At 48.0% G+C, this 12,759-nt stretch overlaps 1 protein-coding gene across 9 annotated transcripts in view; it reads left to right on the forward strand.

The window, feature by feature from the left end:
• Positions 1–12,327, forward strand: part of NFAT5 (nuclear factor of activated T cells 5) — a 42,165-nt gene extending 29,838 nt beyond the window's left edge. For all 9 annotated transcript variants that reach the window (XM_072980754.2, XM_078380409.1, XM_020788397.3 and 6 more), the window contains 5 exons: positions 224–301; positions 1,928–2,073; positions 2,825–5,387; positions 6,283–6,523; positions 7,057–12,327. In XM_072980754.2, the coding sequence (XP_072836855.2) occupies positions 224–301; positions 1,928–2,073; positions 2,825–5,387; positions 6,283–6,515 (3,020 nt within the window). In that variant the 3' untranslated portion in view covers positions 6,516–6,523; positions 7,057–12,327. The remainder of the gene's footprint in view (positions 1–223; positions 302–1,927; positions 2,074–2,824; positions 5,388–6,282; positions 6,524–7,056) is intronic.
• Positions 12,328–12,759: the final 432 nt, after the last annotated feature.

Genomic DNA, 12,759 nt, shown 5'->3' on the forward strand with positions numbered 1-12,759 from the left:
TGCTCTCACAATGTGCAGTCCTATGAAACATGAATGCTAGCAGGGAGGGAGAAGTTTAGAGTTATGCCATATCATGGGTGCATTAAATACACAAATCTGATTTAGAAACCAGCAGTTGGTGTTTATTGACATGTGGGATTTTTTTCCTGAAAATGGGGAGAGACTTCCAAAAAATGTTCCTTCTCACTGTTGTGAAACCCAGTGATATCTTTTGCCTCTGCAGCCAGGACTCTGAATGTGAACGTGAAGCAGGAAGTACCCAGTCCAGCACAACCTTGCTCTTTCGACGATGCAATGAAAGGTATTTATTGATTATTCTAGTTTTAATGTGAACCAGTATATTGATGGTTATATAGTTAGACTAATAAGAGAATCCTTTTCCTTGCAGTGTTTTCGTTGACTCTTTCACATTGGTATTACTTAAATATGATTTCTTTATTTCCACAAGGAACTTAAAACCACAAGGTAGCTAAAGGTCTTCATTTGGGGGGTTAGTTAGGAGGAGGATGGGAAAAAAAGAGGCAGTAGTAGCCACAGTGTACCTGCAGAAATGAAAATAGCTCCAGGGGAGATAAATTAGCAAAGCTTTGGATAACAAATTGCCCCCGTACTTTTAGCATAAGCAAATATTGCTTATGCTAAATATGGAAACAACAACATGGGAGGTTTGCCATTAATAAAAAGATCACCATTCAATGGTTATGAGATTAGTTTTTTGACAATGAATTCTTCACTGCAGTTTTGTTTTGTTTTCTCAAAGGCTTTCATGGCTGGGATCTGATGGTTGTTGTGGGTTTTTCGGGTTCTTTGGCTGTGTTCTGGTGGTAGTTCTTCCTGACGTTTCACCAGTCTCTGTGGCCGGCATCTTCAGAGGACTGGAGTAGGAACTCTGTCCATGCTCTTCCATGTTCAGGAAGAACAACCTTCAGAAGACGGCCAAAGAACCCGAAAAACCCACAACAACCATTTGTTTTGTATGTTTGTTTTTAAATACTCATTTGTGCTGCAGAATTTTATGTGATGAAATAAGCTAATTCAGTTTGAAGACCTGCTAAGCTTTGTGGGGTGTTCCAGCGCATCAGGAATAAAGGAATCTGTATTCCAAGTATGGCTGTGACTTAACATTGTCTGTACACTAAGTCAGGCAAGGGACTTTCCTACCTGGTGAATCTTGGCGTTTTTGTGTGCAGAGCCTCTGTTTTATCCTTGAGCTCCAATTACTAGCATAGAATTTTGCATTTGGAATATCCCCAGAAATAGGGAATGGTAAACTATTTCTGAGTATTCTCTACCCTAGAGAGTTGAAAGCACAGACTAATTTTACTTATCTTGCTACAGAGTCTTGTGGCAACTTAAAGATCAGTTAATTTACTGTGGCATACTCTTTGTGAGCTAGAGATTTTGTAAGATACATTAGGTGTGTTTGTTCAAGTGAATGCCAGCACATACAAGCTCGTGTTACAATAACATGGTGTTATGTTTTTTAGTATAGTATGTGTTTGATATTTTTTGGTGCTTGTATACTCGTTAGCTTTAATATTGTCTTTTAATGATGTAAACCACCTTTGGGACCTTTCAAGGAGAAAGGCAGGGTAAAAATATTTTAAATAAATAAAAGTGTTCCGCTTATAAATACATCTGCTAATCTTTCTATGGTACAAGACTTCACATATTGCTGTCACATTGCTGTAAAAACTGAGATACCCATTTTAGCTATTCATGGCCCCCAAAGTCAAGCTGCATAATCAGAATCTGGTCACAGCCTTCCTCTTAACCCCCATTTCTTGGAAAGAGAGAGGTAGTGTCAACCTTGAGTCCTTCTCTTTGTCTGTCTGCCTCTCTCTGATTTGGCCTGTTCAAGCTGAGTCCTGCCCTCCAGTGGCTGTCTTTTAGGAAAGCAGTTAAATTTTGTGTTTATTTGCTTCAGTGAATTCTGCTGGCTGCACCCTGGACAAAGTAAACATTCTTCCCAGTGCCTTGATAACTCCACTCAGGCCGAACAGCATTGTTAAGAGTGAAGAAGTTGCTCCAATGGAGCTGGCAGCTGAAAAAAGATCTCCTTCTGTCTTCAAGGTAAGTAAGTGGGTTGACAGGTACTGTTGTCATGGCTGGAAAAACTTGCACAGGGAAATGTTCCGTCGCCCGTCAGCACCAGAGGCCTAGCCATTTTATTTGATAAAGACGTTTTAAACCAAATGAAGTGCATCAGACTGTTTTTGCAGAGTGTGATAGTAATCTCATAAATCAAAAATTGGTTGAGGTGAAATACTTATTTGGGAGGGGGAGGGATACAGTTTTGCATTTAGTGCAATATAAATAAATGCTGTATTCAGCTGAATTCAGAGTTTTATTTTGACATTAATCTTTACAAGAATACTTACACGTTTTCTAAGCTAAGACCGTTGGCAGCACATGCATCTTCTAAAAGTGAAGGTGCAGAATACTATTAATTTAGCATAAATTTCATGTACCTAAAGGCCTGTTTTCTGGAGAGAGAAAAACCAGACTCATAATTTCTGATTTCAGATTTAACTAGATCTACATCCTTCCAACTGCCTCATTCGATGTATGCCGTGTTTATCCACTGTATCACATCCCTATATATTTCAAAGGCCAGTGTCTCCTTTGCTCTTTCCACTTGTCCATTGCATTAGCAGTGGGATTTTTGCAGAGCCAAAATGTGTGTGTGTGGCTCCAATCAGCTAATTCTGGAGAGGCACACAGGCCTCCTGTTCCATGCTTCCTGCCTCGGTCTTAGTGACCATAAAGCTGTGTCAGTGAGCAGGTTTACTAACATGTTACAACTGGGTGTGTTTCCCTGCAGACGGCCAATGTAATTGGGCCACCTCAAGCGACGTTGGAGACCAACATGTCCAACATATTGGGGAATGGCAGTTTCTCCTCTTCTCCTTCTCACCTGGCTTCCGAGAACGAGAAGCAACCGCTGCCACCAAAGGCGTTTGCCTCAGAGGCGAGGCCCACCCTCCAGGCCCAAGAGCTTGCCCAGCCCAGCAGCTTCCCATCAGTCTCTGCTCCTAACCAGCTACAGAACAGCGACACCTTGCTGCAGCAGGCGTCCCAGTTCCCCCCAAGGGAGTCCCAGCCCAGGGAGGTGTTGCAGTCGGACGGCACGGTCATGACTTTGACTCAGCTGACCGAGGCGTCCCAGCAGCAGTCCTCGCTTCAAGAATCAGCACAGGCGCTGCAGCAACAGATGTCGTCGAATATTTTCTCCTCCCCCGGAGGCGTGAGCCAGCTTCAGAACACCATCCAACAGCTGCAGGCCGGGAGCTTTCCGCCCAGCCCTGCCAACGGCAGCGGCGGAGGAAATGTAGATTTGGTCCAGCAGGTTCTGGAAGCCCAGCAGCAGCTGTCGTCTGTCTTGTTTTCAGGGTCTGACAGTGAGGATGTTCAGGAGCAGCTCAACGTGGAGATTTTCCAGCAGGTCAGCCAAATCCAAAATGGAGTCAACCAGGGGATGTTTTCCCACTCTGACACGGTACACTCCAGGGCTGAAGATCTTCTCTCAGGCAGAGCCAAGAATGTCCATTCTCAGCCTGACAGCTCTCTATCCAGCCAGCAGCAGCAGCAACAGCAGCAGCAACAGCAGCAAGCGATGGAGACGTCGGCCGCCATGGTGATTGAGCTCCAGCAATCCCTCTGCCAGGCAGCCAGCCAGATGCAGTCTGACCTGTTTTCAACCTCCTCTTCAGGCAACGGGAACATCCAGCAGTCTCCGGTGTACCCGCAAGCTTCCCACATGATCACCGGGCTGTCAGCCAGTGAGGACATGCAAATGCAGTGTGAGCTCTTCTCTACCTCCAGTGTTTCTGGAAACGAAGCTGCTCATTCACCCCAACAGCAACAGCAACAGCAGCAACAACAGCAGCAGCAGCAGCAGCAGCAACAACAACAACAACAACAGCAACAACAGGTGCTTACCAGTGGCACAGCTCTCTTTCAGTCTTCTGGCTCCGCCGAAGGTGACGATGCCTCGGGCCAAGCGAAACAGTTGCGGAGCGATGTCTTTCAGGCCATGGTGCAAATGCAGCACAGTGGGGAAGCTCAGGGGCAGGTGAACCTGTTCTCTTCCTCGGAGAGCATGATGGCCACCGTGCAAAGCAGCGGAGGGCAGCAGCCGGGCGGGAGCCTCTACCAGCAGGCGGGGGAGATGATGTCTCTGCAGTCTGGGAGCTTCTTGCAGCAGGCCCCCCACTCGCAGGCCCAGCTCTTCCACTCGCAGAGCCCTCTCGGAGAGACCCAGACCCTCTCCCAAGAGGCCCCGGGCTCTCTCTTTCACGGCCAGAGCACCACCGCTTCCTCAGAACAGCTGCAGTCCTCCATGTTCCACTCCCAGGCAGCCATGGGGGTGGTCCAGGACCAACAGGCCAACAGCATGTTTCTTTCACAGAGTTCAATGGGCACATCGGTCTCGCAGGAGGAGCCCATGCCATTCTTTACTGGTCAGAATTCCATTTCTCCACTGCAAGCACCAACTGGTGCTGAGCAGCAGTCCTCATTCCGGCAGCAGCAGCAGCAGCAACAACAACAACAGCAGCAACAGCAACAACAGCAGCAGCAGCAGCAGCAACAGCAACAACAGGCAGCTCAGCTGTCACACCTCCAGGGCCCTCTGCTTTCCCAAGAACAGCCCCCACCCCCCCAGCAGAGCATGTTCCAGTCACAGGTTCCCTTGGGATCCCTCCCTTCATCGGGGGTGTCCCCAAACCAGCAGGCAGCCATGTACCAGTCCTCTCATTCAATGGTGGCTCTTCAGAATAGTAGCCCTACTCAAGAGCAGCAGCAGCAGCAGAACATGCACTTCAGCAGTCCGAATGCCATGGGTCCAATGACACCCCAGAAGCAGAACATGATGTTCAGCTCCAGCCCCACCTCTCTGGCTAGCCCTGAGCAGCAGCAGCAGCAGCAGCCGCCGCAGGGCCAGTCTCTCTTCCACCCGCAGAACAGCATGGCGCCCATGAATCGGGACCAGCAGCCCATGCAGTTTCAGAGCCAGAGCTCGGGGTCTGGCCAAGCTGAGCCACCGCAGGCGCCGCCGACCTTATTCCGCAGCTCCCCGCAGATCCAGCTGGTCCAGGGATCCCCCGGCTCTCAGGAGCAGCCTGTCACCCTCTTCATATCATCCGCTTCCATGTCGGCCCTGCAGAACAGCATGAGCCAGCCAGAGATGGCGCAGCCTTCCCTCTACTCTTCGCAGAACAGCATGTCTGGCCTCCCCGGTGCTTCGCCCCCACCCCAGCAACAGGCACCGCAGTCGGCGGCCATGTTCCACAACACGGCTGGAGGGGGTCCCATTAGCCAGCTGCAGAACGCCTCCGCTTCGTCTCGCCAGACCTCTGGCATCTTCCTCTTTGGCATCCAAGACAGTAAGTTAAAGGCTGCAAAGCCCGGGCTGCGTTGTCGGTCATGACGTTAGATGGCTACCCTTTTGTTCGTTTGTTTGTTTTCTGTTGCCTTTCCTTTCTTCTCACAGGCTACGTCTGTCCAGACCAAACGGTGAAATTAAGTTGAATTACAACGTTCACTCTACTGTATATACCTTGAGGCCATCAGAGTTAGGGCAATAGAGATTTATTTATTTATTTATTGCATAGGCACAGGATTTTACCGGAAGGAAGCATAGGAAATAACAGAAGCCAGCATGTTGCCGGATACCCCTAGTGCTGCTATGTAGTTGGAATGGCTGCTTTAATATATTCCAGCGGAGAAATCGCTACTCAATATATCTGTGTTTTAAAAATGCAGAAACACCACCACCACCACCACCACCACCCCCAGTTTGTTTCTATTTTCAGTGGCTACTTCCTCAGTCTTGTGACATTTCAACCATGGCTTTGTTCAGTCTCTTGAGAAAAGAGAGTGATCTTAACTGTGGTAGAGCTGCAGAAAACCTCTGTGTGAACCTGGGTGCAGGCTGTGGTGGGCAGAGTTCTCTTAGGTAGACAAGCCTAGGAGCTTGTAAAAGGCTGTGTACGGATCAGCCATGGAGAATGGGCTCAGCAGTTTGTCAGCCGTGAGCAGGTGCGGTCCGTGCTTGTGCTTGAATTCATTGCACTGGCTTCTTGAGACAATGACACTCTGACCTTAAACAGCTCGGATGATGTTTTGGTAAGAATGGGAGGTACTTCAGAGGCCTTTTCCGGTGCGACATACAATTCATGCTCAGAAGATTCACATTTTTATTCTGTGTGGTGTTTGATGAAGGTTGATAAAGGAACTCCCTGAAAGGGCATCCAATCGTTTTTGTTTCTCCCTCAACAGACTGTGGCCAGCTGTTAACCTCTGGACCAGGCTCAATGTCGGAACAGATGATTACCCTAAGCCAGCCACAGACCGAGGCACAGCCATCAGTCACAACTCTCCTGTCCCAACAGATGTCAGAGGGCCCTCAACTGTCTTCGGCTATGAATGCCAACCAGAACATGAAGAAGATCGACGACCTGCTTGTGTCGCTACAGAACCAGGGGAACAACAACATGGGTGGCTCTTTCTAACTCACCAGGTGAGCTGGAGAGGAAAGCAAAAGACCCTTCCTTCCTAGCGGGGTAGGGGTGTTCCCTTTTCTTCGCATTCTACCCATAAGTGGAAGTTGCAGACTGAATAGAAGTCTCCAGGCTAAGGCATTCCTGTAATGAGAATTGTTGCAAAACAAAACCACCCACCACTGTTTCCTGATCTGGAGAATTTACGCAAAAAAGGCAAATTTGCAAACGGTGACTTCTTCACAATTCTGGTTTTTTTCTACCACTGATTGGTGGGATTCTTGCTCTGCCTCCCAAGACTTTAATAGCATATGCTTGTTTGAGTGAATCTCTTTTGTTGTTAGGAACAGCTGCAGAATATAGATTGGCTTCCACAGAACATGTTTGGGTTGGCTAACACAGCAGCATAGCAAGGGGTGCCAAATGCAAAGCAGTTCTCCCAGTTAGCTTCAGTAAGCAGAGCATTGGAAAGCGCCAGACAGAATCAAGCAGAAAAGCTATCATTCTTAAATGTTGTCTCCTTGTTTTTTCTCCTTCTTGCTTTTCCCTTCAGAGATACAGTGATGGCTGAGCAGATTTTCAAGATTCCCTTGACTCTTGTGACTCTGGAACTTAGGATGTAAGGAAGTTAAGTTTCCTCTGTCAAAGAAGGGCCTGGACCTAACATTCACCCTTGCTCTAGAAGAGTATCCCTGCTGAGCTGGAAAGTGGCTTTTGAGTGAGAGCAACAGATAAAGAATCCTTGGAACTGAGAGAGAGGTGGAGGAACTGTGCTTCGTGTTGCCCAAGCCTGGGCTGGACAGTTACACCCCCTCTCTGGCCCTGCTGCGGGAATGCAGAGCAGGGCTGCGTAATCATTGCAACTGAGAAGGAAGAAATGTGGAACTGTCTCCCTCCCTCCCCTCCTGTTTTTCTAGTCTCCACAACCCTTTGATTGGGCTCTTAGGTATACTGAAATGCCCTGTACCCTGAAATCAGTTGGTTATGGTAGACGTAAATAAGTTGGTTTTGCAGATGCCCTGTTCACACCTTTGTGCTCTTCGCATGAGAACTTGTTCCATGATTCGCAGATGATTTCCATTGAAAATTATTTCTCAATGCAATGCGAAATGATGTAAGTGTTCAGTCTTTAGTTGTGAATATCACACATGCAGGTTGTGGCTTGATGCTCTAGTTAGCAGGTAGTGAATATGCAAGTGTGAATTGAGCCTTACTCTTGAATGGAAGCCTTTTCATAGAATGAAGAAAGCTGTGAATTCACACACCTTTGTCGTGTAGAGGCAGAAAGTCCCCCATGGGCCTGGCAGGTACAGCTTGAAGGTTTGGGGGAAAAGTAGGCAGACCCAAGAATGTGACTATACCTTCCTTAAGGACCGGGTGTAAATTGGTAGGGCTTCTCCAAGGGGACTTTCCTTAAATCTCTGGAGGTCTGCCAGTCTCAGCTTTCAACAGGAGGATGCTTGGTCTGTCAAAGAGTGACTTGTCTGTGGAGTCTAGCCTTGCTGAGATACTACCTGAATCTCCTTCCTCTTAAATCTCCATCCTGTATATTTCCCTTCTCCTCCAAGTATGCCACTCCCTATAGGTACCTGAACTAGCCAGGAGGCCGGAAGGGCAGTGGCAGGTGATGCACTTGAGGCAGATATTCAGCTCCTCGTCCCATAGCAGAACGAAAAGCTAGGCATCAAGACAGACCAAAATAGGTTCTCCACCTCCTGGGCTGGTAAAGGCAGCTGTCTAGAGCGGGAAGAGCTTGCCAAGTTGTCAAGTCCAAGTTGAATTGATCCGACTGCACCTTGCAGAGCCCATTGTGGTTGGTTAGAAGGCCCCCCCTGGGGTGAAGCTTCGGGGTGGGGAGAGTCTGCAGGCGCGCTGTTTCCTGTTGCTTGCCCTTTTTCTAATTGGTGCTGGTATAAAGTCTTAAGTCAAGACCCAAATGAGGGGTGGGTGGGAGGAGGAGGAACAGAAGCTCCCCACAGGCCTTCTGGCAGGGCTGGAGGATGCCTGGCCTCTCCTTTGAAGGAGGCAGTGGTCCTCTGGCAGAATACCGGTCGGGGCGAGAGTGAATTCACATCCCTGTTGGTGTGAAAGGCGGACGTTTTGCATGCCTTGCGATCGCAGCACCAAGGGGCAAGCTCCCATTTCAGGTGCTTAGTGGGGAGTGCTCTCGGCCACCTCCCACCTCTGGATTTGAGCTTCTTTCTCTCTTTTTCCTGCACAGCCAGAGCTGTCTGTGGTGTCATGTCCGGCACCGAACAGCTTTTGTGTGTAGCTCTCACTGGCCTTGGGGATTGTGTGTGTGTGTGTGTGTGTGTGTGTGTTTAGTAAGTTAACGGTGTTCATTTTTGTTTCTCTTGTGTAATGGTTTTCTAGATTCCCCCCCCCTGTGTTTCCCCCCCCTTACAACATATGCCCCTTAAGCTGCATAGAATTTTGCTTGGGTTTGGTTTGTATGTGTGTGTCCTTGTTGTCCTATTACATGCAAGTCTGTCTCTGATGTTTCCAGTCCATGGTTTGTCCTGTCTGTCCGTCTCTCCTTGAGAGGCTTGAGTTATGTTTTCAGTAGTACAGGCTTGTTTGCCGATATGAAGGGAACTTTTCAGAAAGAGACCTGCTCAAGGTCACTTAATTTTGAATACAGTTTTCAATCGTTCAAGTTTTGGATGGTTTATATCTAATGTGTGTTTCATTTTTTTGGAAAGCTCTATTTTGTATTTAGGAAATGATAAACTATTTTGCTATTTGTACTGTGTGAGTACATTGGCATAAATATAAACTATATATATATATATATATACACACACACATATGCATATATGCATATATTCACACACATATATTCTTTTTGCCACAGATTTTTGTGGTAAATGTGTGAGTTTATCATTTGTTCTCCCACAACATGGCGTCTTGTAAGTAGGGGAAGGGGTGGGGCAGGGTTCTTACGTCTTTGCAAAAGTGTTTCTGTACTTTTTGAAGCAGATACCATAGTGTTCATCTCTGGCCATTCCACCAGGATACCGTCTCTACCAACTGGCTGTGAGGGCGGCTTCAATGCCAAAGTGACGCGTCTCACTTTCCAGTTGGGACCGAGCAGAAGAACCCCATTGGGGCGGCTTCTCAAGTGTTGTGGTTCCATTCAGTGCGAGCCATTCAGCTTTTACTTATTGTTAATGTCTAATATTTTATTACTGGCTTTTTAAATTTATAATTTATAATAACACTACACATCTACAGTTGGCGCCTGCTTTCCCTGTTTCTTGATGCTTGCCCTTATACTGAGAATTCCCTTCCCTTCAGTTCTCCCCCCCCCCCCTTGCTGGGAGGATGTTGGAGGTGAGAAGGAGTAGCCCTGGGCCTCTCTTTGTTAAGCGCCATAGGGAAGAGAGAGAAGGGAGGCCCCACCTGCGTGGCTTTTGCTTTCTCTTTGAGGAAGGTTGCAGCTGCACGGGGGGGGGGGTGTCTGACTGCTGAGGGAAGAGGCTCCTAGTCTGAGGGTGTGGCAGGGGCTTAACAGGGCTGAAGTGTGCAGCAAGCGGGGCGGATGGGTTAGAAGCAGGAGCGTGACCTGCACACGGCTGTGTCTTGTCATTTCTGTAGCAGGGCTGTTCCTTCGGGGGGGGGGCAATTCCACATCACCAGGGACCAAGCAATCCTCCGTTGACCTCTGTCTTCTGCCCAGACCCTCTTAGTGGCTTCTCTCCAAACAGCTCCGAGAGTGTTGTGTGTGCCTCTGCCCTCCCTCTGTAAGAAAGGCTGCTACTAAGTGCAAAACAGCGACGCTCATGTTTTCTGTGGGGTTGATTTTTTCCCCTCATTTTTATTGGTCCATTTTAGGTCAATATTTAAATGTTCAACCTGTTGAATATGTGATTCGGTTACAAGAAAAGTGTGTCTTTGGAACAAAGGGTCTGCTCGGCGGCTGTCAAGAGGTTGTTGTTGCTGCTGCTGCTGCTGCTGCTGCTGTGTCTTTCCATCACTCATTGTAGGGGAGGGGCAGAGAGCCTGTAATGCCCAAGTCCAGGGGTCAGAGCTGTTCAGCAGGGTGCTGTGGTCTTTGTGAAAGGCCGCCCTGCTTTGTTGTCATTCCTGGTCCTAGCCCGGCAGTTTAGAGCTTTTCCTGTGTCTGCCCTGCTTGTTCCGAATGATCATCTCAGTCCTCCCCCCCCCAAAAAAAAAGGCCCCAGGCGGCAGAGGCGATGCCTTTCTGATGCCCATTGTCTCTCTCTGCCAAGTGCTTTGGATAAAACAGCATTAGGAATTAAATTTTATAGAACTTTTAGGTGACTGGCCCGTGTAAGATCCTGATGGTCAAGAGAACAGAGGCTGTTTAGAACAAAACATCTTCGTTTCTGTCTCATGCCTCTCTCCTGCGCCCTGTCTCGCTAGTAGTTACCAATGCAAATGTACCTTGCACTGGAGCAGGGCGTGGTGAGCCCAGAAGTGGGTCACTGCTTGGTCTTTAGCTCCTTGACCAGTGTTGAGTTTTAAAATTAATTAATTAAAAGTAATTTACTTAAGATTTCTGTGCTGCCTTTCAGGGCAAAGCCACCTTAAGGTGGTTCTCAAAGTAAAAACTCAAAATACTGTAATACAGTTGTAAAGAGTAAATAATGAAAACAACATGCAACAGTTAAAGCAGCTGCTCCAATGAAATATGATATTATACTACATGGGCAAATATTGGCTTGAACAATTAGGCAAGGAAGGAGCGATGGTTAAAACCCAGGTTCAGGCAGTCCATAAGAAAGAGGCTATTGCAGAAAAGGATCCACCTCTTTCACCTGTCTTACTGGCCAGGCCTCCATCCCTGACCTTAGTCCCTCGGCAGGTTCAGCCCTAGAAATAACCTGGTTTCAACTGATTTAAGGCTTTAACAACAGCCACATTCTAAATTACACCTAGAAACATTCTGGCAACCAGTATGTCTAACACAGTATTGACGTTGCATGTTCTGATCAAGGTTGCCTCTGTGAACGTCTGGACTACAGACGCCTGTACTGAAACAGACTCTCCTTGCAACCTTTCTGAAAATGCCTTCGGAATCTGTTAGTTGCCCGCTTTCCTCCCATGACTGCACCGCAGCTGAAATCCTCTTATGGGCCCCACCACAGCTGCTCTTTGAATCCCTGCGCCCTTAGAGGACATTTGTGTTGATGTGGGACCCACAGCCTGTGTGGAATGAGCTCCCCTTCGGGCAAGACAAGGGTGCTCCGTCTTTGGCATTTTGCTCCTTAGGTCTGGACCTGCTGAGAAACAAGGGCCTCTTTGTCCAGTTCTCTCAACCCCAAGAGCTCTGACACTCTTGCGCAGTGTGTTAAGTTCAAGGGATCTGAAATCTAAGCTCTCTGCCCCCTGTTAAGCCCTTGATGTTGGCAGTTGCTTCCCCACCATCCTCCTCAGCCTGCTTTCCCAGTGGCTCCTTGGCTTTCCCCTCCTGTTTGCTTACGAGTTGCACAGCACCGATTGGACAGCCCCCGAGCAGCCTCTTCCGATATCCTGCAATGTGAATGTAAGCCTCCGATGGCCCCTTGTGCGTTTTATGTGTCCCCGGCTTGTGTAGGTGGGATTTTTTCAAAGCACTGATACCGGTTTTCAGTTTATTCTCTTGGGGTGGGAGGGAGGGAGGGGTGGGGTGGCGGGATGAGGGCAGGACCTCATTTGCATTTGTTTTTAGCTATTCTGTGATAACTCGTTGAATATTAAAAAAAACCCAGAGAGATATTTTGCTTCTATTGGGACATTTGTATACTTGCAACTATATTTCTGTACACAGCTGCAGTCAAGAATAAAACTTTGAAAGTTTTCATTTTGCAGCGTACAAAAAGCGTGCCTTGTTCTTTCCAACGTTTGAGGGAAGGGAGTAAGGTCAGCGACATCTTGTCTTCTCTTAGCCAGCCCACTCGTTGTCTTCCTTCTAAATCAAAGGTGGAGGGACAGGGTCCCCTATTATCTCTGTCCCCGGATTGCCTGTCACCTGTGGCTTTGACCAGAGTTGATGGCTGTGCCTTCCTTCCGCTCCACTGGTCAGAAGGCTGAAAGCAAACTAACCCGAAGCCTCTCTTTCTCATAGTCTCAAAACATTTTTCCGATCCCTCTGCCCTTCTGGGATCCTCCACACAAGCTTGGATTCTCTCAACAACACTTCTGAGACCCTCAGAGAAAAGAGGCTTCCCTCACTGACCCTCCTTCACCCTTTGGACTCTTCATGCCTCTTCCTTGCTTCGGAAGTCAGTGTGTTCTCCCCGCTACTCTGAGG

The sequence above is a fragment of the Pogona vitticeps genome, chromosome 10, assembly GCF_051106095.1.
Source record: "Pogona vitticeps strain Pit_001003342236 chromosome 10, PviZW2.1, whole genome shotgun sequence".
NCBI classification, from domain to species: Eukaryota; Metazoa; Chordata; class Lepidosauria; order Squamata; family Agamidae; genus Pogona; species Pogona vitticeps.